The sequence below is a fragment of the Procambarus clarkii genome, chromosome 79 (assembly GCF_040958095.1).
Source record: "Procambarus clarkii isolate CNS0578487 chromosome 79, FALCON_Pclarkii_2.0, whole genome shotgun sequence".
Classification (NCBI taxonomy): Eukaryota; Metazoa; Arthropoda; class Malacostraca; order Decapoda; family Cambaridae; genus Procambarus; species Procambarus clarkii.
Genome location: NC_091228.1, coordinates 23,019,617 through 23,043,902, shown reverse-complemented (window position 1 = coordinate 23,043,902; position 24,286 = coordinate 23,019,617). Strand labels below are relative to the sequence as shown.

The 24,286-nt window shown below is 48.7% G+C and overlaps 1 protein-coding gene across 1 annotated transcript in view; it reads right to left on the bottom strand.

The window, feature by feature from the left end:
- VhaAC45 (Vacuolar H[+] ATPase AC45 accessory subunit) overlaps positions 1 to 24,286 on the bottom strand; it is an 84,502-nt gene that overhangs the window by 5,726 nt on the left and 54,490 nt on the right. Inside the window, exons 8-9 of the mRNA XM_069314599.1 lie at positions 17,680 to 17,761; positions 16,422 to 16,565 (exon numbers count right to left, since the gene is read on the bottom strand). Coding sequence (XP_069170700.1) covers positions 16,422 to 16,565; positions 17,680 to 17,761 — 226 coding nt within the window. The remainder of the gene's footprint in view (positions 1 to 16,421; positions 16,566 to 17,679; positions 17,762 to 24,286) is intronic.

The window sequence follows — 24,286 nt, the reverse complement described above, 5'->3', positions numbered from 1 at the left end:
ACCATGAGTGGGAGAGTACAGGACGGTACAATACTTCCACCCACCATGAGTGGGAGAGTACAGGACGGTACAATACTTCCACCCACCATGAGTGGGAGAGTACAGGACGGTACAATACTTCCACCCACCATGAGTGGGAGAGTACAGGATGGTACAATACTTCCACCCACCATGAGTGGGAGAGTACAGGACGGTACAATACTTCCACCCACCATGAGTGGGAGAGTACAGGGCGGTACAATACTTCCACCCACCATGAGTGGGAGAGTACAGGACGGTACAATACTTCCACCCACCATGAGTGGGAGAGTACAGGATGGTACAATACTTCCACCCACCATGAGTGGGAGAGTACAGGGCGGTACAATACTTCCACCCACCATGAGTGGGAGAGTACAGGGCGGTACAATACTTCCACCCACCATGAGTGGGAGAGTACAGGATGGTACAATACTTCCACCCACCATGAGTGGGAGAGTACAGGATGGTACAATACTTCCACCCACCATGAGTGGGAGAGTACAGAGCGGTACAATACTTCCACCCACCATGAGTGGGAGAGTACAGGACGGTACAATACTTCCACCCACCATGAGTGGGAGAGTACAGGGCGGTACAATACTTCCACCCACCATGAGTGGGAGAGTACAGGATGGTACAATACTTCCACCCACCATGAGTGGGAGAGTACAGGACGGTACAATACTTCCACCCACCATGAGTGGGAGAGTACAGGGCGGTACAATACTTCCACCCACCATGAGTGGGAGAGTACAGGACGGTACAATACTTCCACCCACCATGAGTGGGAGAGTACAGGATGGTACAATACTTCCACCCACCATGAGTGGGAGAGTACAGGACGGTACAATACTGCCACCCACCATGAGTGGGAGAGTACAGGACGGTACAATACTTCCACCCACCATGAGTGGGAGAGTACAGGACGGTACAATACTTCCACCCACCATGAGTGGGAGAGTACAGGACGGTACAATACTTCCACCCACCATGAGTGGGAGAGTACAGGACGGTACAATACTGCCACCCACCATGAGTGGGAGAGTACAGGACGGTACAATACTTCCACCCACCATGAGTGGGAGAGTACAGGACGGTACAATACTTCCACCCACCATGAGTGGGAGAGTACAGGACGGTACAATACTTCCACCCACCATGAGTGGGAGAGTACAGGACGGTACAATACTGCCACCCACCATGAGTGGGAGAGTACAGGACGGTACAATACTTCCACCCACCATGAGTGGGAGAGTACAGGACGGTACAATACTTCCACCCACCATGAGTGGGAGAGTACAGGACGGTACAATACTTCCACCCACCATGAGTGGGAGAGTACAGGACGGTACAATACTTCCACCCACCATGAGTGGGAGAGTACAGGGCGGTACAATACTTCCCCAGCTGGAAAATAAAGCATCAAGGACCAAAAGATCGCCTCTGGAAGGTTGAAGCTAATTCTTAACCAAAAATGAAGGCAACGATCAACCAAGAACTGAGGCAACCAAGAACAGACAACAATCCCTCAGTCCATAGGAACAAAATTCCCTTGTACCAAAGAGCTTGAAGCTCCCCACTGCTACAGCCAACAGCAAGAGCCAGAAGGATTAAGTACACTATCAAAAGAAGGCACCAAGCTGGGAAGACTATGTAGCACTTTGTGTGTTGCTAGATATTCAAGAGGTACTAAATATCACACAAAATGCCAATACGAGAGCCGAAGGACATAAGGCAAATGGTATTAAAGGTATCATTTTCACCCAGGAGTCTAATAAAGGGACCAACAACCTCAAGGAACATTAAGACAGCCAGACTAACCTCAAGGAACATTAAGACAGCCAGACTAACCTCAAGGAACATTAAGACAGCCAGACTAACCTCAAGGAACATTAAGACAGCCAGACTAACCTCAAGGAACATTAAGACAGCCAGACTAACCAAGGAACATTAAGACAGCCAGACTAACCTCAAGGAACATTAAGACAGCCAGACTAACCTCAAGGAACATTAAGACAGCCAGACTAACCTCAAGGAACATTAAGACAGCCAGACTAACCTCAAGGAACATTAAGACAGCCAGACTAACCTCAAGGAACATTAAGACAGCCAGACTAACCAAGGAACATTAAGACAGCCAGACTAACCTCAAGGAACATTAAGACAGCCAGACTAACCTCAAGGAACATTAAGACAGCCAGACTAACCTCAAGGAACATTAAGACAGCCAGACTAACCTCAAGGAACATTAAGACAGCCAGACTAACCTCAAGGAACATTAAGACAGCCAGACTAACCTCAAGGAACATTAAGACAGCCAGACTAACCTCAAGGAACATTAAGACAGCCAGACTAACCTCAAGGAACATTAAGACAGCCAGACTAACCTCAAGGAACATTAAGACAGCCAGACTATCAGCCAAAAATTTGTGGCAATTTACAAGGGTGCATAAGTGAAAGGGACAATGAGGTTTGGACAAAATGGAATGACATTGGTCCATTAAGTGACCATGAATTAGGCAGGTGTTACTAATACGCAGCCAAGCCAAAGCCGCTTCCCACTGCCTATTACAGTAGCAGGAGTTAGGCCGAGAGGAAAGGTCACTTTTAAGAGAATGTAGTTTATTACCTTTAACAACATCCCCAATGACCATGAATTGCCACATGAATGAGTGGGTAGAAATCTGAATATGGAATCCCTTAACAGGAAATGTTACAAGCATGAATGACCTCCTTAGTGGCAGCATCCACAAGGTCAATCAAGGTAACTTCAATATGACCAGGGAGGAATCCAGCAAAATCTGACTGAACAGTATTATATCTGCCGGAGATAAGAAAAGACCACCTTCCTACCTTACCTTGTGTCTACCTTGTGTAACTTCTGGGGATCAACAGCCCGGTCTCCAATTAGGCCTCCCGGTTGGTCGTCCAGTCAACCAGGCTGTTGGATTCAGCTGCTTGCATGTCTGACATATGAATCACAGCCTGGTTGATCAGTTATTCCTTTAGAGGTGTTTGTCGAGTTCTCTCTTGAACACTGCGAGATGCCGGCCAGTTATGCTCCTTATGTGTAACAGGAGAGTGTTGAAAAGTCTCGGGCCCTTGATGTCGATAGTTATCTTGGTGTATCTATTGCACCTCTGCTTTTCAAAGGGGTTATTCTGCACATCCTGCCATGCCTACTCGTCTCGTGTGATGTTATTTATGTGTTCAGATTTCGAACCAGTCCCGTCCAATATCTTCCACATGTAAATTATGTATCTCTTGGCTGCTCTCTAGAGAATACAGATTTAGAACATTTAATCGGTCCCAATAATTAAGATGACTTATAGAGTGGATTCTAGCAGTAAAGGATCTTTGCACGCTCTCTAAGTCAGCAATTCCCCCAGCACCCCGCAATCACCACCTTAAAAACATCAGTCCGTCGAGATCGGACTTGGCAACAATGACAAAGTTTGACAATAAAAGCATTCCCTCGCTCGACAACGTCGGGTACCACTGTTCTATGGATAAGAGAGTGCATCTTCCCAAACACCTGGTTGTTAGAACAGAACAATCAGACAGAAGAGGGGGGGGAGTAAAAATTAAATGAGGAAGAGGAAAAAGTCAATAGCAAAATTTGTGAGGACAGCAGCAGGAGAATAAGACTTCAAAGGGACAGAGGACAAGCTGAACCATGGAGCATCACACTCCAGCAGCCGCACACCAAGTCCCCCCCTCACGATGGCGACGGGCTGGAAAGGGAGGGGACATATACAGTTGGTTTGGACAGCTTACTATCCAAACCACCCCTAGGTCTCATTCTGTATTAGAGTTCTGTAATGCCTTTCCACATAATTTGTAAGTTGTATGTGGTCTATTGTCTCAAATACCACATTCTATAACATGGCATTTATTCATATTGAATCCCATTTGCCAATTGACACTCCAAGCACTTATTTTATCTAGATCAATTTGAAGGGCATTACAATCGTCTGCGTCTCCTATCTTCCCCAGTATTTCAGCATCATCCGCAAACATGTTCATATAATTCTGTATTCCTTCTGGTAGATCATTTACGTAGACAATGAACATTACTGGTGCAAGAACTGAACCCTGTGGTACTCCACTTGTGACATTCCTCCAGTCAGATACATTGTCACCGATTATTGCCCTCATCTGTCTGTCAGTTGGAAAAATTTTCATCCATGTCAGACATCTCGATGTCACCCCTCCAGCATGTTCCATTACAGCCTCTTGTGTGGGACTATCAAGTCTTTTTTCAGGTCCAGATAGACAGTCAACCCAACCACCTTTCCTGTAGTATCTCTGTGGCTCTATCATAAAAACTAACTAGACTTGTTACACAGAATATTTCTGTTCGAAAACCATGCTGTCTGTCCGTTATTGTCTCATCACTCTCTAGGTGTTCAACCCATTTGGCTTTAACTATTTTTTCTAGTGTTTTGACTACCACGCTTGTTAATGATACAGGTCTATAATTTAGAGGTTCCTTTTGGCTACCATTTGTATAAATTTGTACTATATTTTCCTTTTTCCATATATCTGCTAAGATTCCTGTGCACAAGGATGTCTGAAATATTAATTGGAATGGAATGCTCAGCTCGGTTGCACATTCTTGCAGCACCCAAGGTGAAACTCCATCAGGTTCAACCACTTTATGTTCTCCTAGCCCCACGAGTAATTTTTCAACTTCGTCTTGAGATACCTCTATGTATTCTATAGCGTGCTCTGGAATTGGTATTTGGTCCGGATCTCTGAAATCCTCATTATGTACAAACACTTTGGAACTGTTCATGTAGTGTTTCACACATTTCTTTTTCATTCTCAGTAGTCCTGTTCCCAGTTTTCACTCTCTGGGTTTTATCCTTTACATGCAGCTTGCTTTTAATGAATTTATAGAAAAAGCCTGGATCTGTTTTACACTTGTCTGCTGTACCTTCTCAAAGTTCCTTTCTGCCTCTCTTCTCACTGCTGTGTAATTGTTTCTTGTTTGTTTGTAATGCTGGTATGTTTGTGAGTTAGGCTTCTTCCTATATTGAACACATTTTCTTATCTTTTCCTCTCTGGCCCTCTCACAATTGATGTTGAACTGATCCTGTTTGTGTACAAGACACTGAAAACTAATGGCTTGTATAAATAAAGTTTTCAATTATGCAGAGGAAAAATAGCATGATGTTTAATAGTGATAAATTCCAAGTACTTAGGTATTGAAAAATTAAGGCCGTAACCACTGCAGTGTGCAGAGCACTCTAACCCCTGGCAACCCCTTAGTCGCTTTGTTCTTTCTTGTAAGGCTGTTAAAATGTGTTTCCTGATCACAGGAAAAATAATAAAAAAATTGTAGGCAACACATTTTGGCCGCAATAGGGCAAGGAAGTCTGGCAAAATTGAGGCGCTGACAGATGAAGCGTGTCCCACGCTGATCTCCTCCACCCGCGCTGTCAGGCGGGAGTTGCCACAAAGATATTACCTAATTATTTACTTAACTGTGTGGCAACCTGTTATTGTCTGGACTCACTATACCAGCTTAGTGGTTCGCTATGGTAAACACAAATGTAGATCTCTTATCTTGAAGTTATCTTCAGGTGATTTCGGGGCTTAGCGTCCCCGCGGCCCGGTCCTTCACCAAGCCTCCTTTTTGTTACACACCCCCCAGGAAGCAGCCCATAGCAGCTGTCTAACTCCTAGGTACCTATCTACTGCTAGGTAACAGAGGCATCAGGGTGAAAGAAACTCTCCATATTTTGTTTCTGCCTCCAGCAGAACCCACATCCATGCCCACCACCCTTAAAGAAAAGGCAGAGTCCAAGGTAAAAGCCTCAAAGAAGGGGATCTGCTGGGAAGACCCGGAAGCCTCAGTGGGATGCTTGAGCTCAACTGCCTCCGAACCTGCATCAAATGGGGCCGCCCCCAAAGCCATCCAAGTCCCGTCCCAAGCTAATTCCCGCCTTGACTCCAAAACCCTCAGTCGTTTGAGAGCCAGGAACAGGGGGGAAGATGCAGGGCGAACTACGATCACCAGCGAAGGAATCGGGGAAGCGGGCAAAACTCAGGTCGTAGTGACCAACACGCCCAAATCTGGGCGCTTATTTTAACGCTTATTTTATTCTAAAACCAAAACGGGGCTCCGAGGCATTCAACCGGGCATGTTGCAACAACAAAAATCTAAACTGTAAAGCAGCCGCTGCCTGACCCCTAAGGTCTTCCGAAGAAGAACAGGTGGAGCAAGTGGGGAACAAGTCCCGCACGACTCCGGGTCGTAGGTGTCATTGACCCCACAAGCAGCATGACGGAGGCAGAACAGATGATCGTCACCCTCAGACAAGGGCAACGAATAACCCTCAAACTCGCACAAAGTGAAAGGGGACTAGGAAGACTCGATATCCGCTCCGAGCCGGGACCCGCATGAGGAGGAATCCTGACTGGGAGCCCAGGCACTGGTCAAACTGACCCCAGGAAGCCATATGCGCAACCTCGAGGGACCCAGAGGAGGAGGAGCACCAAACACAACCTAGGCAAACCTAATCCGAAGCTGGGCAGCCCTCCTCCAGGAAAAGAAAAGGAAAAAATCTGAAACCTTCAAAAATACACAACAACCGGAGGCCAGAGAGGCACAGCCGCCTTGATTATGCAAGCTACGCTAACACCGTTCGCCCCAACCAGCAGCAACAACACTTCCTACATAGGGCCAGATTAAAAGACTCATGACCCCCGCCCAACCCCAAAGGCGAGGGTAATGACAAGTGACACCAACCTCAACAGGAGTGAAATCTCGAACGTACAAGGAAAGAAATCCCTGAACCCGGTAGGTACCCAGCAGTACCTACCGGGCGCCTAGGGAAGGTAACCCTAGACATGCAGCCCGAGTACTTCTAGAACACCTGACCACCTCACAAAACCACACAGTTGGGACAACCACACGGTAAAATCCAAGCAGAAGAATAAGGCCAGAGGTAACATCTGCTCTATATGACATCAGTCGAAGAATGAACTGCTGAAGTCAGCACTGTTGTTAATGTCCACTCATGCTGTTTAAGTGGACATTTGTTGTTTCTTGTTTCCTCTTTGGGGAAGTTCTTGGGCTCTGTTCGGTGTTAGGCTGTAATGTTTTACCAGTAGGGAGTTTGAATTGGTTCGCCTACCTTTCTTGGTGATACTCCCGGTCGATGGCAGACATGAAAATACTCTCAAAAAACCAGCGTTGAATGTAATGAAATGCCATTTTCTGGGCCGGAGGCCCCCGGAGCTTACTAGGCTGAGATGCTAATGTCAGACTTTGGCATCAGTCTTGTGTACAGGGTTATGTGGGCATACCGGGGACCACGAGCCAGAACCTGGCCCCTCAGAGAGGCATTGGGAGCAATGGCCTATAGAAACCCCCGTGTGGTTAGAAGCATTCTGTGTCTGCCATCAGCCGGGTCAGGCACCCAGAAAGGTAAGCGTCCCAAAGCAAACCCCTATTCTGGTGAAAATATTGCTACCAAAAGCCGAAGAAGTGGATAGAACTCCCCCTAAAAGAAACGAGCAAACAAGCATGACGTCACACATCACCGCGCCACTGTCTGCGCAGCTCCCCCCTCCCTGGGAGGGGGAAGGGGGAGCCCCAGACCCCCCCCCCCACACTGGTTATCCACCCTTTAGTTCTTAGGCTAGATGTCAAAACGAGCGAAAAACCGACAACCAGAGGGAGGGATACCGGGGAGCCTCCAGGTTTCACCCAGAAAATGGAGTTTCATTACATTCAACGCTGGTTTTCTGGGGGGAGCCCCTTCGGCTCCCCAGAGGACTACCCACAGAGGAAAAACTTAGGGACTTACCCGGGAGGCAGTTGTTGCCTCCCAGGTAAGTCCCTTAACCCGAAGTCGAGACAACTGGCTGCAACCGCCGACCCAAAGCGACACAGGCCCGACTAGGCCCAGGAAAATTCACGAGATAGCGCGCAACCAAGACCCTGTTCAACCTCCGAAAACCTCGCGCCCGAATGTCGGCCCAGGACATGTTGCCAAAGACGGCAGCAAACACAGCGAACTTACGAATGTAATGGGCACAGGGATAGACCGCAGGCTGGCTACCGTTAATAACCTTGTGGATGACCTGGGAGACCCGCACCCGTGAACAGGGAAGGAGGGAAACCGGATCAACCCAAAGCGTGTCCACGGACACAGAAGCCGTGGCGCGCAAATAACAGGGAAGGGTCGCAACCAGACACAAAACATGATGCACCCCCAGCCTGACCAGCCAAGCATCAACAACCCAAGGGGCCCCTCTGGAAAGCAGCCGTCTCATTCTTCGTCAGAAAAGAAGGAGATGGGCTGCAGACGAACAAACCAATCGCCATGACCAAAAGAGCAGAAACCCCTGCCCCGGAGGAGAGCATGAAGCTCCCCAACCCGGCCCCCAGAGGCCAATGCCAACAGGAAAAAGAGCCTTCGAGAAACACTCCTGAACCGAAGGGGCCACAACAAAACAAGGAGGAGAGAGAAGAGAGAGCATCCTGTTCAATGACCAGGACGCCTCATGCGGCACATGAGCATGCCAGAAGTGAAACAACACACGAGACAGCTTGCGAAACAGTGCAGACGTAACATCAATACCGAAAGCAAGCTGAAGCGGATCTGCCAGCCCCGCACGATACGAAGCGACATTATTCAGCATAAGATGACTGTCCTGGAACAACCAAGAGAGAAAGGACACCACCACCCGAACAGAAAGCAAAGCACAATGACGAGGAGTATAAAAAAAGAACCCGGAAGGACCGCCAGGAAATTTCATACTGCCGGAGAAGGAGTCGGCATCGACCATCCATTCCGTGGACAGGGGAACGAAACGAGACAAGCCCACCGCCAAGACGTTGGACACTCCCCGCACAGACAGCCAGGAGAGCCAAACCTGAGAACTCAGCAGACTTGTCACCCAAAGCGACCAGCGCCAAAGAACCAAGGATCACATCGAACCCCCTTGGTTCAGGCAATGAACCACTGGGGAGCAGTCCGAATAGAGCCGGATCGTCAATCCGTGGGCGACCCGAACCCTCTGAAGAGCAAACCACATTGCCGCGAACTCCAGCACCGTGCTGTGGGCCTGATGGAAGGACGGACCTCTCCGTCCCTAGCCGGACTGGTGAGCACTGGTCACAAAGCCCCAGCTAAGAGACTATGTGTCCGTGAACATTGAGCAAGGGCTCGGGCAGGCGCCAAGGCACTGAACCTCGAAAAACCCAAAGAGGAAGCCGGTGACACAGCAGCCGACGCAAGGCCCCCGGGATCCGAACCCAGCAATCGCAAGAGTGGCAGAAGGGACGTCTCCAAAGGAACCAGAACAGCCGAAGAAGCCAAACCCGACCCGGCGGGTAGACCATCATCGCGAAGTTCAGGCTCCTGCACAGACCCTAGAGCAACTGCCGGGTGACCCAGGAGCCCTCCAGAAACAGGTGCATGCAGGACCATAGCCATAGGAAAGACTCCAGAGGAAGAGACAAGGAAACGGTCCGAGAGTCCCACACAAGACCCAGCCAGGTCCGAACCTGGGAGGGAACCAGATGGGACTTCCTTCAGTTCACCAAAACCCAAATCTGGTGAGCTGGACAAGAACCAAATCCCTGGCTAGCAGACAAGAGGACCGGCTGGGAGCCCAAATCAGCCAGTCATCGAGGTAGGCCAACACCCAAACACCTAAAAAGACTCAGATGGGCCACCATGACCCGGGTAAGGTGTGTGAACACGCGAGGTGCCAGGTTCAACCCAAATGGGAGACAACGAAAGCGGTAACCTTGATGCCCCACAACAAAACCGAGCCAGTCCCTGAACCCTGCATGAATCGGGGTGTGCCAATAAGCATCCTGGAGGTCCATGGACACCATCCAAGAGCCCAGCACCAACAGGAGCCGAACCTGGGCCAGTGTGTTCATCCGAAAGGAGGGGCAATGAACCCAGGGGTTCAGACGGGACAAGTCCAGAATGAACCTCAGATCCGCACAGTCCCGTTTCGGTACTGGGAACAGACGGGAAACCCATCTGAGGACGTCGTCATGTCGACCATGCCCAAGCAAACCCATTCAAAGACGACTCGACAGAGCACAGGGGAAGAGGACTGCCCCACCAGCCCTGAACCCCCCGAGGGAGGTATTCGTTTGCCTTGTTCGGGTAGAATGTAGACACAGTAGTCGCTTCTGTATATATTTATTGACCGAGACAGCAAGGTATATATCTGGCCTAGCCTAGGTCCTTCTACTCTGAGTCTGTATGGAGAACTGCGGCTGCTGGGAGCATGGCTTGATGCTCCTCTGTCTGGCATGACGTCAGAGGCCTACTTGCCTGTGATTGGTTACATTTCAACTGACAGAATTTGAGTATAACAGAGGAGGGGCCACCCAATGTCACTGCAGGCCGAAAGAAACGACCAGAAATGCCCACAAATCATGGAACAAGGCGTGAGCGAACAGCACAAGTCCCCCCCCCCCCCATCACTCGGTCAATGAGAAACCGCAAAAGGGCCGGCCCCCTTTACGAGACCCCCAAACCTTGCACAGAGTGAACACCGCGCTGACCAGGCGAAGGTAGGTCCGAAGGCGGGTCCGAAGGCGGGGCAGGACCCGAAACTGGCACCAGCGGCCTACCCCGACGAGAGGAATCCCGAGCCCTGGCATAACCCCTCCGGGAAGGTTCCCCCCTTCCCGGGAGAACCAATTAGTCAGACATAGGACGACAACTAGCCGAGGCAGCCTGCAAATACTGCACCACGGCAGAATCCACAAAAAGCAGAGGACAAAAAGGAGAGGACATCCGAAGAGCCAGGGCCCAGGCTGATTCCCAAGAGGAGGCAAGCACCGCCTGCCGACATGTGAGCCGGGAAGCATAAAACAGCAAAACCACATCCCGCAGGATCAGCACAAAGAGCTTCAATAAGGCAGTCGACAAGCGAGCCGCCGAGCCCATGCCACCGGACTCAGGAACAGCCCCAAGTGTCCCCACATCCTCTGCAAGCCAGTCCGAAGACAGTTCCAGGAGGGAAAAAAAACGCAAGGCCGAAGCCAAGAGGCCACGGGCACGCAAGTCCTAAGCAACCTGCGCAGTCGAAAGGGAGGGAACCTGCACATGGAGCTGCAAGATGCCAACAGTTTGCCCCTGCCCCAGGGAAGGGAAGGGGCAAACAAGCACTTATTGAGGTGCTCAAGGTCCCCCCCAGAAAAACCTGAACCACCGTCGAAGCCTCGCACCACTCAAGCATGCGGGAACGACAGAAGGAATGCCATGCCTCCAAAGCAAACACAGGACAGTCTGCCAGCCAGGACGACTCCGGAACCTCGTAACAGACCCAGAAGGGAACAACACCCCAAACCTGAAAGAAGACGGATCCATAACAGAGGCATAATTCGGGTTGCACAGGAGGTAAGCTGCAAGGGCTGCCCGCACCGCAGACGGTTAGATGCAGGAAGCCGAAAACCTCCGGAAGGATGGAACCGACGCACCCAGGGGGACACGGAACCGAACCCGGGGAGGGGCAGACATCAAATTCAATTCATATGCAGAGGGAGAAAGGAAAACCCCATTCCTTGTAATAGTAAGCCCCGCTCATAGGACAGAAAAACCCAGGTGGGGTCCAACGGGGTCCAAGGCCCCCAAGTCTGCCCCCTCCCCCGCCCCAGAATCCTCCACCGCAGGACCCGGAGCCGAGTCGTCACCCAAAGCACCGGCTTCAAAAGAAAAGGCCGGCGCAGCCATGTAAGCCGGGCGGAAGTGGGCCCACTGGTCAGATCCGGAGGCTTCAGCAGGGAGATCAGACTCGAATGCCTCCGTTGCCACACCGGAAGAGGCATCCCCCGAGACTGCCCAAATCTCAAGACCACCTAGACCCTGCCCCGACTCCAAAACCCTCAGACATTTCAGAGCCGGAAGCAGGGGAGGGGGGACCAGAGTGAACCATAGGAGAGGAAGGACAAAGGGGTGCGGACTGAACCAAGGCCAAAGCGAACAGCATCCCCAAGTCCAGGTCCCTATACACAAAACGGGGCAGCCTCGGGGCATCCGGGTAAACAACCAACCTGGTGCATTGCAACAACCTAAAATGCACATGCAACACCTGCACCGCCTGTACCCGCAGAAGATTATCATTAGACTGGGTAAACTGAGTCCCCAGCAAGCCACAAAACTCACAGGACTCCAGGTCGAAAGTGTCATCAACCCAACGGAGGCAAAAAAACAGTGAGGGTCACCCTGAGACATGGGAACCAAGCAACCCTTGAACTTGCACAAAGCGAGAAGGGACTCAGGGGTCCCATCCATCGAACCCGTGTGCCCCCCTTGGGGGTTTCCTAGGGTCCCGAGACGGAATTCACGCTCGGGAAATCCCAGGCAGGGTACTGCTAACCGGCGCCTAAAACTACTGAGCAACACTCTAAAGCTGAACCTCAGGGACGTGTACACTCACGGGGACCTAGCAGGGGGGGGAGGGGTACCACCAGAAGAGAACCGTGCTCAGGACAGGCACAAAGGGGCAACACAAGGCAGACCCCCCCCCCCCACCAAGCAAAAAACAAAAAGAAAAGAAAACCCCGCAAGAAGACAACGTACCCAAAAGGAACAGAGCCGGCCGCTATGAACGGTAAAAAGCTGTGCAGCACACTGCGCCCCCTTACCTGTGCAAACTGCCTTTTACCCTAAAGTAAACAAGGAAGACAAAGCCCCCAAGCACCCAAAGGGCGGCCAAAAAACCAAGCAGTAAATCGGCCCAGCAGAGACCGGCCCCAAGGAACTTGTGGAAGGTGGCCCCAAAGAATAGTCCTTACAGGGCACCTAGGGACGATAACCCTAGGCGCATGCAGCCCGAGTACTGTAGAATTACTTCTGGCTCACGCACCCCTAGAGGACAGTCACCATACGCCAAGAACAGTGCTGAAAATCTCCAGAGCCAGAGCACACGACCTTAGCCTTTAGTATCAGCCTTAGAACTGAAGGGTGGATGGGCCGGCAGGGGGGTTTGGGGCTCCCCCTTCCCCCTCCTGGGGATGGAGGAGCTGCGTAGACAGCAGCGAGGCGACGTGTGACGTCATGCTCATTTGCTCGCTTCTTTTTGGAGAGTTCTATCCACTTGTTCAGTTTTTGTAACAATTTTCACCAGAATAGGGGTTTGTTTTGGGACGCCTACCTTTCTGGGTGCCTGACCCAGTCGATGGTAGACATAGAATGCTTCCAATCACACGGGGGTTTCTATAGGCCATTGCTCCTCGTGCCTCTCTGAGGAGGGCCAGAATCTGGCTTGTGGTCCCCGGTAGGCCTAAGAACTCCATTCATATTGACTGATGCCAAAGTCTAATATTCACAATATTAGCCTGGATAGCTCCGGGAAGCCGACAGGGCTCCCCCCCCACAAAAAGAACCTCATTCCAGATCAAGAGAGCAGTAAAGTTAGGGTTACCAGAAGCTGAATGGGAGGAGAGAAAGGAATAACTGGAATCAACCTGGATGATTGCCAACCATTGGTTTCTAAAGACACAAAGGAGTGAAAACTGAGGTCAAAAGTTGCAGCTCGCAGAAATTGGCATAAAAGCCACAGGTTTTCCACTGAAGATCATTGTAAAGAACAGTGATGACAAGACAAAAGAAAGTAATAATAAGGCAAAGAGCACATAACTGGGGGAAGATGAGGATGAGGGTAAGAGGAATCAGAGTAGGGGGGCACAGATAATGTCAGCAAAGATGGTCAACAGGGTTCAGTAAGGAAAGCGGCACTGGGGAGGGCTGGTCAAGGAAGTCGGGCTAAAAAGCGGCGGCAATGACAGTGTGCTTGGGATGAGGGGCACCAGCAGAGGAATGAACGAGGGCGATGGGACTCTTGTAACGAGGTCAGAAGGCTCAACTACCGAGATGGGAGTAGGTGCCGGAAATAGCCGAGGGGCAAGGACTAATGCCTTCTTACCTGTCAAGGACAAATTAGCAGAGGGACCAGGTATACATCTCTCACTGACAGACACAGGAATGGTAGCCTTATGGTAGCGAGAGATAGCCACTATCATCTCTGGTGGGGAGGGAGAGTTAGAGCGGGTGACACGAGGACGGATGAGGGGAGGGAGAACTAGAGCAGGTGACACGAGGACAGATGAGGGGAGGGAGAACAAGAGTGGGTGACACGGGGACAGATGAGGGGAGGGAGAACAAGAGTGGGTGACACGAGGACGGATGAGGGGAGGGAGAACTAGAGCAGGTGACACGAGGACAGATGAGGGGAGGGAGAACTAGAGCAGGTGACACAAGGACAGATGAGAGGAGGGAGAACAAGAGTGGGTGACACGAGGACGGATGAGGGGAGGGAGAACTAGAGCAGGTGACACGGGGACAGATGAGGGGAGGGAGAACAAGAGTGGGTGACACGGGGACAGATGAGGGGAGGGAGAACAAGAGTGGGTGACACGGGGACAGATGAGAGGAGGGAGAACAAGAGTGGGTGACACGGGGACAGATGAGGGGAGGGAGAACAAGAGTGGGTGACACGAGGACAGATGAGAGGAGGGAGAACAAGAGTGGGTGACACGGGGACAGATGAGGGGAGGGAGAACAAGAGTGGGTGACACGGGGACAGATGAGGGGAGGGAGAACAAGAGTGGGTGACACAAGGACAGATGAGGGGAGGGAGAACTAGAGTGGGTGACACAAGGACAGATGAGGGGAGGGAGAACAAGAGTGGGCGACACGGGGACAGATGACGGGAGGGAGAACAAGAGTGGGTGACACGGGGACAGATGAGAGGAGGGAGAACAAGAGTGGGTGACACGGGGACAGATGAGGGGAGGGAGAACAAGAGTGGGTGACACGGGGACAGATGAGGGGAGGGAGAACTAGAGCAGGTGACACGGGGACAGATGAGGGGAGGGAGAACTAGAGCAGGTGACACGGGGACAGATGAGGGGAGGGAGAACAAGAGTGGGTGACACGGGGACAGATGAGGGGAGGGAGAACAAGAGTGGGTGACACGGGGACAGATGAGGGGAGGGAGAACTAGAGCAGGTGACACGGGGACAGATGAGGGGAGGGAGAACTAGAGCAGGTGACACAAGGACAGATGAGAGGAGGGAGAACAAGAGTGGGTGACACGAGGACGGATGAGGGGAGGGAGAACTAGAGCAGGTGACACGGGGACAGATGAGGGGAGGGAGAACAAGAGTGGGTGACACGGGGACAGATGAGGGGAGGGAGAACAAGAGTGGGTGACACGGGGACAGATGAGAGGAGGGAGAACAAGAGTGGGTGACACGGGGACAGATGAGGGGAGGGAGAACAAGAGTGGGTGACACGAGGACAGATGAGAGGAGGGAGAACAAGAGTGGGTGACACGGGGACAGATGAGGGGAGGGAGAACAAGAGTGGGTGACACGGGGACAGATGACGGGAGGGAGAACAAGAGTGGGTGACACGGGGACAGATGAGAGGAGGGAGAACAAGAGTGGGTGACACGGGGACAGATGAGGGGAGGGAGAACAAGAGTGGGTGACACGGGGACAGATGAGGGGAGGGAGAACTAGAGCAGGTGACACGGGGACAGATGAGGGGAGGGAGAACTAGAGCAGGTGACACGGGGACAGATGAGGGGAGGGAGAACAAGAGTGGGTGACACGGGGACAGATGAGGGGAGGGAGAACAAGAGTGGGTGACACGGGGACAGATGAGGGGAGGGAGAACTAGAGCAGGTGACACGGGGACAGATGAGGGGAGGGAGAACTAGAGCAGGTGACACGAGGACAGATGAGGGGAGGGAGAACTAGAGCAGGTGACACGGGGACAGATGAGGGGAGGGAGAACTAGAGCAGGTGACACGGGGACAGATGAGGGGAGGGAGAACTAGAGCAGGTGACACGGGGACAGATGAGGGGAGGGAGAACTAGAGCAGGTGACACGGGGACAGATGAGGGGAGGGAGAACTAGAGCAGGTGACACGGGGACAGATGAGGGGAGGGAGAACTAGAGCAGGTGACACGGGGACAGATGAGAGGAGCGTGAGTATCGAGCAGGACTGCTACTTTCTGGGGAGGGCCAAAATATAAAGACAGGTTAGATAAGGAAGATGGGAGCAAGAGTCACGGGGACCAACAATGGACAAGGAAGACCTCAAGAGCTGGAGTCTCAACACTACTCTCATCTCAGAGTTTTTCAACATCGTTGTCAACACCGAGCTGCTTAATTAACACTTTCGCTCGGCGACAACTCGGCACCGAGTCCTCCGTCAAATAGAGGGAAGTCCGGTAAGGCCCCTCAGATAAACACGTACTATTATAATACCAATTATGACCCCTGCAGCCTAGCTGTTATAATTGTAACCACATTAAGTCAAATAACAGATTTCATGTTTGCTAGAAACCAAAAATGAACCTCAAAATAATATTAATAACTGTTGAGTACTCTTCATACCTGGACACCATTGAGGATCATCTCATAGACTTCAGGGTTTTCATTAGATGGATCAGTCGAGTTGACCTTGTGGTAGAGGTATACCTTCTGCCCGCACGAGTATGACATCCCTAATGGGATGCCACTGATGTCCGTATTAACAGGCTGAAAGGAAAAGATAAATGTTAAAACCCACTCTTGAGACACAAGAAAGAGCAAGGGAAGAGAGGAGTGGGGGGAGCAGAGAGAGAGTAGTGCACAGAGAGAGTAGTGCACAGAGAGAGTAGTGCACAGAGAGAGTAGTGCACAGAGAGAGTAGTGCACAGAGAGAGTAGTGCACAGAGAGAGTAGTGCACAGAGAGAGGAGTGCACAGAGTAGTGCACAGAGAGAGGAGTGCACAGAGAGTAGTGCACAGAGAGGAGTGCACAGAGAGAGTAGTGCATAGAGAGAGTAGTGCACAGAGAGAGTAGTGCACAGAGAGAGGAGTGCACAGAGAGTAGTGCACAGAGAGAGGAGTGCACAGAGAGTAGTGCACAGAGAGAGTAGTGCACAGAGAGAGTAGTGCACAGAGAGAGGAGTGCACAGAGAGAGGAGTGCACAGAGAGAGGAGTGCACAGAGAGAGGAGTGCACAGTGAGAGTAGTGCACAGTGAGAGTAGTGCACAGAGAGAGGAGTGCACAGAGAGAGTAGTGCACAGAGAGAGTAGTGCACAGAGAGAGGAGTGCACAGAGAGAGGAGCGCACAGAGAGAGGAGTGCACAGAGTGAGGAGTGCACTGAGTGAGGAGTGCACAGAGAGAGTAGTGCACAGAGAGAGTAGTGCACAGAGAGAGTAGTGCACAGAGAGAGGAGTGCACAGAGAGAGGAGTGCACAGAGTGAGGAGTGCACAGTGAGAGGAGTGCACTGAGTGAGGAGTGCACTGAGTGAGGAGTGCACAGTGAGAGGAGTGCACTGAGTGAGGAGTGCACTGAGTGAGCACTGAGTGAGGAGTTAGTAGAATGTGTCGTGTATAATGTGGAGAGAGAATAGAGTGCAAGAGTAAGGAGTAGGGCAACAGTGGGATGAGAAGAGCGGAGTAGAAAGTGAGAAAAAAAAGAGTGGAGAGAGAGAGAAGACCAAAGAGAAAGGAGAGAAAAACAAGGGGAGAGGAGAGGGATAAGTCAGAAAAGAGAGAAGGAAGGAGAGAGAAGGGAGGAGAGTGAGAGAGAGAGAAGGGTGAGGAGAAAGAACGCACACAATACTATAAATGAACATGTGACTGAATCTAAGAAGTACTAACCTTGAAGTTTATAACTTTATTATCAAAAGAGCCGTCAACACTTTTTAGTGACCACTGGCCATTTCCCTTGACAAAGTTGTACCTGAAAAAATAATCATCTTAGAGAAATATACAAAACTAATTGATTTAATGCTATATAAAGGATACAACAGTGTTCACTTGATACTGTACATGAATAGAGTATAAAAGACACTCTTTACATTAACACTGAAGGGCACAGGCACGAAACCTTTAGTTTCTGAGCCAGTGCCCGGGAAGCCGGTACGTCGACACTGCGGACAACCTGACACACACGGACCCTGGAACTTAAAACCAGAGAAACCTACTCAACCCAGAGCACGGTCACCAACACAGAACCATTGGCCAGATTCACATAGCAGTTACGCAAGTACTAACGAACGTGTACATCTTTCTTCAATGTTTGACGGCTTTGGTTACATTTATTAAACAGTTTACAATCATGAAAGCTTCTCAGTCAACTGTTATTGTTTATAAACAACCTCCTGGTGCTTTGGAGCTCATTAATTATTTAATAATTGTAAACAAAGCTGCCAAAGGTTAAGAAAAGATTCATAAGTGCTTGCGTAACCGCTTCGTGAATCTGGGCCCAATGACCCGCAGGAAGTGGCGTAAAGCTGCCAGCGGACACAGCACATGATACACCCGCGGCCTAACCAACCAAGCATTCACAACCAACGGATCACTCCGGAAGCTCGCTGCCACATCGTTCACCGGAAAATCATAGCGACCTATCAAAAACAAGCAAAAACCGAAGGGACCACTACAAACCAAGGTGAAGAAGAAAGGAAAGATGCCAGTCCAAAGACTCAAGGCTCAGGCAGCGCAAGAGCAGGCCAAAGGTGAAAACCCATGTAACAGCTAGCAGAACGGAGTGGAAGGGACATCCACCCCAAAAGCAAGCTGCAGCGGCTCCGCCAACAACGCACGACACAGTGACAATATTCGGCACGATGCAGATCCAGGAAAAGTAAAGAGAGAAAGAACGAAACAACCCGGTTCGACACCAACAAAACCCGACAGCGACAGGAAAAGGCAGAAAGACCGTCAAAGACGGCATGCTGTCACCGAGATGAAAACTGCAGTGGGACACCACGAAAGAAACCACCTGATCACCATACAAATGGAGATACACACGTGTCAGAAATGCCAGACACGTAATGCGGAGAAGGAAGCTGAACCAGCGAGGCACCTTACCAGCCTGACCACCTGAAATAGGCGGAGCCACGGAAAAATGTCGGCGATCAGACACCGAGCAAGCAACGTGTGAAACCAAGGCTGGGTCGGCCACCATGGAGCCAGGAGAAGAACTCTTCCTCGATAGGATTCCAACCGAGTCAGAACCCAGAGCAACAGCTGGACCAGAGGGAAGAGGTACAGGATAACCCCACTGCGACCAGTCCTGCCGAAAATCCTCCCCCGCGAGAACCTCGAAGTCGGGGAATAGTTCCACAAACAATGGGAGACACAGAGATTATGCCGATGTGAAGAAATCCACCTCCAGGCACCCATACATTCGGCAAAGCCGAAGGAAAACAGCGATGACCATCCACTCCGTGGAAGAGGAAAGAAGTGCGACAGGCCAGCCACCCGGGCATTAGTCACTCGCGGAATGAGAATGGCGGTGAGAGCTGAACCTTCAGAACACACACAACACACACACACACACACACACACACACACACACACACACACACACACACGATCACCACATTCAAGATTCTGAAGGGGATTGATAGGGTAGATAAAGACAGTCTATTTAACACAAGGGGAACACGCACAAGGGGACACAGGTGGAAACTGAGTGCCCAAATGAGCCACAGAGATATTAGAAAGAACTTTTTTAGTGTCAGAGTGGTTGACAAATGGAATGCATTAGGAAGTGATGTGGTGGAGGCTGACTCCATACACAGTTTCAAGTGTAGATATGACAGAGCCCGATAGGCTCATGAATCTGTACACCTGTTGATTGACGGTTGAGAGGCGGGACCAAAGAGCCAGAGCTCAACCCCCGCAAACACAACTAGGTGAGTAACTAGGTGAGTACACACACACACACACACACACACACACTAGAAAATAGAAATAAATTTAGAAAATAGGCTCCCAGAACTGAAGGGCAAGAGCTACGAGGAGAGGTTAGAAGCATTAAATATGCCAAAACTAGAAGACAGAAGAAAAAGAGGTGATATGATCACTACATACAAAATAGTAACAGGAATTGATAAAATCGACAGGGAAGACTTCCTGAGACCTGGAATTTCGAGAACAAGAGGTCATAGATTTAAACTAGCTAAACACAGATGCCGAAGAAATATAAGAAAATTCACCTTCGCAAATAGAGTGGTAGACGGTTGGAACAAGTTAAGTGAGAAGGTGGTGGAGGCCAAGACCGTCAGTAGTTTCAAAGCGTTATATGACAAAGAGTGCTGGGAAGACGGGACACCACGAGCGTAGCTCTCATCCTGTAACTACACTTAGGTAATTACACTTAGGTAATTACACACACACACACACACACACACACACACACACACACACACACACACCAAGAAACTAGTGAAAGAAAATGAGGTTTGGAAAGTGAAGTGTGGTGACTTTGAAGTAATAAACAAGAAAATAGACTCATATGGTGAACAACTCCAAGGTAGCCTGAGAGCTAATATAGAGTTAGACAAGGATCTCCAACTGGAAACTTCACTGACAACTCACATAGAGGAGGTAAATAAAGAACTAGAAAAGTATAAAGAAGAAATAAAAGCGACATATGCTCAAGTTGTAAAAGAGAAAGAGACTATCAAAGAAGTGTGTTCGGAAGTCAAAACCAGAAATGACCAACAAGAAGCAGAAATTCGTCAAGCAATTAGGAAAGAACTGGTTACCAACAGTAAACTAGTACAAAACACTGCAGATAGAACTAAGTCCATAATCATTTTTGGATGTTTAGAGAAGGAAATTTCATCTAGGCTGGACCAAGCAGCAGAAGAGATGAAAATCATAGAAAAAATTGTAGGTTTAGGAGAAGGCTCAAAGGAAAATGTCAGTGATTTTAGAAGAATAGGAAAATATGAGAAAGACAAGAACCGCCCCTTAAGGGTGACGTTTAATGGAGTGAAAAACATGATGGAAGTGCTTAGAAATGCCAGGAAATTGCAGAGTGATGAGGTTGGCAAACTTTGGTCAATAAGACAAGACCTCTCCAAGGAAGACAAAGAAAAACTGAAAGTGAACCTAATTGAGGCAAAACGTCTAAATGGAGATAGAAATGAAGAAGACAAATTCTTTTTTCTACAAAGTGACAGGGACTGGAAAGCTTGTGAAATGGTACATAAAAACAAAGCAACAAGATCAGTAATGGAAGGGGGAATAAAGAGCAAAGGAAAAGGGAACATGTTCCTGAAAATTGTATATACCAACATAGATGGAGTGAGGTCAAAAACTTTGGAGTTGCAAGATATAATCCAGCTTACAGTTCCAGATACTGTATTATCGCATTATCAGAGACGAAACTTGAAGGAAATATAATAAATGAAGTCATATTCCCAAGGGGCTACTCAGTTTGGAGATGTGACAGGAAAACTAGGAAGGGAGGAGGAGTGGCTGTGCTGGTGAAAGAACACCTGAAGGTAAGAGTGTTAATATTTGAAAACCCTCGAGATATTGACAATGGCATTGCAGGTCTGGAATCGGGATGATAAGCTGATAATTGTAAATGCTTACAGCCCACCAGCAAGCAACACATGGACAAAGGAAAAACTGGATGACAAACGAGAGGGCCTCATAATGGTCATGAGAGATATTATTGTACAAGCAGATAAAGATACATCACGACTGTTGATACTGGGGGACTTCAACTTTAAAGCAATAGACTGGGAGGCCTATGAAGCAAGAACGGAGGACTTTTGGACATGCAGATTTGTGAACCTCATTCTGGAGACATTCTTGTATCAACACATGAAGCAGGCCACAAGAATGAGGGAAGGAGATGTACCGTCAGTACTGGATCTAGTATTCACCAGGAAAGAAGAAGAGATATTTGACATCCAGTACCTTCCTCCCTTGGGAAAGAGTGATCAGGTCCTGTTAGACATTGATTATGCTTTAAGATATCATCTAGAAGAAAATGGGGACATTGAAACAGTTGATAAACTCGATTTAAGGAGAGGTCACTATGGGGAACTTCGAAATTTTTTTAACGAGTGTAATTGGACAGAATTGTTGCTAGGCAGGGAAGTAAATGAAAAGTATGCCAAAGTTTTAAAAATATATGAGGAAGGCACACAAACATTCATACCAAAACAGAGATGCAGGGCCAGAAAACAGGATTGGTTCAAGAGAAATTGTGAGAGGGGCCAGAGACCAAAAGACACAAAAATGGAATCAGTATAAGAAGAGGCCAAACCCCCAAACATACCAGCAATATAAAGATGCGAGAAATAACTATACGGCAGTAAGGAGAGAGGCAGAAAGAAATTTTGAAAAAGGGATAAGGGATAATTGTAAAACAGAACCGGGCCTATTCTACAAATTCATAAACAACAAATTGCAGGTAAAGGATAATATTCAGAGGTTGAAAATGGGAAACAGATTCACAGAAAATGAAAAGGAAATGTGTGAAACATTAAATGAAAAGTTCCAAACTGTGTTTGTACAAAATGAAATCTTCAGAGAACCAGACACAATAAGAATTCCAGAGAACAACATACGAGCGGATAGAGGTGTCTAGAGATGAAGTGGAAAATATGCTAGAGGAGGTCAGTAAGAACAAAGCAGCTGGCCCAGATGGAGTTTCACCATGGGTTCTGAGAGAATGTGCATCTGAGCTCAGCATTCCACTTCACCTGATTTTTCAGGGATCCCTGTGTACAGGAATCGTAGCAGATGTGTGGAAACAGGCTAACATAGTTCCAATCTACAAAAGTGGCAGCAGGGAAGACCCCCTCAATTATAGACCTGTATCATTGACAAGTGTAATAGTGAAAGTATTGGAAAAACTAATCAAAACTAAATGGGTAGAACACCTGGAGAGAAATGATATAATATCAGACAGACAGTATGGTTTTCGATCTGGAAGATCCTGTGTATCGAATTTACTCAGTTTCTATGATCGAGCCACAGAGATTTTACAGGAAAGAGATGGTTGGGTTGATTGCATCCATCTGGACCTTAAAAAGACTTTCGACAGAGTTCCACATCCCGCCAAACACACACCGAAACTACGACGTTGGTACAACGTTCGAACAAGTTTTAACACCTCCTAACCAGTTATAACAACCAATATAGCAAGTTGTAACAATGTTCTAATATGTCATAAACACATCAAGCCAAGATGTAACAACTTTATTACAAGTTGTAACAAGCGGAAAATAGAGACAGTTTCGGTTTGTGTTTCCAGGGATAAGAGGTTGTTCTGGAAACTGGAAAATATTGGAGGGGTGACAGGTAAGCTATTAACATGGATGAAAAATTTTCTGACTGATAGAAAAATGAGGGCAGTAATCAGAGGCAATGTATCGGACTGGAGAAATGTCACAAGTGGAGTACCACAGGGCTCAGTTCTTGCACCAGTGATGTTTATTGTCTACATAAATGATCTACCAGTTGGTATACAGAATTATATAACATGTTTGCCGAGGATGCTAAGATAATAGGAAGGATAAGAAACTTAGATGATTGTCATGCTCTTCAAGATGACCTGGACAAAATAAGTATATGGAGCACCACATGGCCAATGGAATTTAATGTTAATAAATGCCATGTTATGGAATGTGGAATAGGAGAACATAGACCCCACACAACCTATACATTATGTGAGAAATCTTTAAAGAATTCTGATAAAGAGATCTAGGGGTGGTTCTAGATAGAAAACTATCACCTGAGTACCACATAAAGAATATTGTGCGAGGAGACTATGCCACGCTTTCTAACTTCAGAATTGCTTTTTACATGGAAAAATGCTTTTTTCATGCTTTTTACTTTCTAACTTCAGAATTTACATGGATGGCGATATACTAAAGAAATTGTTCACGACTTTTGTTAGGCCAAAGCTAGAATATGCAGTTGTGTGGTGCCCATATCTTAAGAAGTACATCAACAAACTGGAAAAGGTGCAAAGACATGCTACTAAGTGACTCCCAGAACTGAAGGACAAGAGCTACGAGGAGAAGTTAGAAGCATTAAACATGCCAAAACTAGAAGACAGAAGAAAAAGAGGTGATATGATCACTACATACAAAATAGTAACAGGAATTGATAAAATCGATATTGAAGATTTCCCGAAACCTGGAACTTTAAGAACAAGAGATCATAGATTTAAACTAGCTACACACAGATGCCGAAGAAATATAAGAAAATTCACTTTCGCAAACAGAGTGGTAGACGGTTGGAACAAGTTAGGTGAGAAGGTGGTGGAGGCCAAGACCGTCAGTAGTTTCAAAGCGTTATATGACAGAGTGCTGGGAAGACGGGACACCACGAGCGTAGCTCTCATCCTGTAACTACACTTAGGTAATTACACAAACACACACACACACACACACACACACACACACACACACACACACACACACACACACACACACACACACAC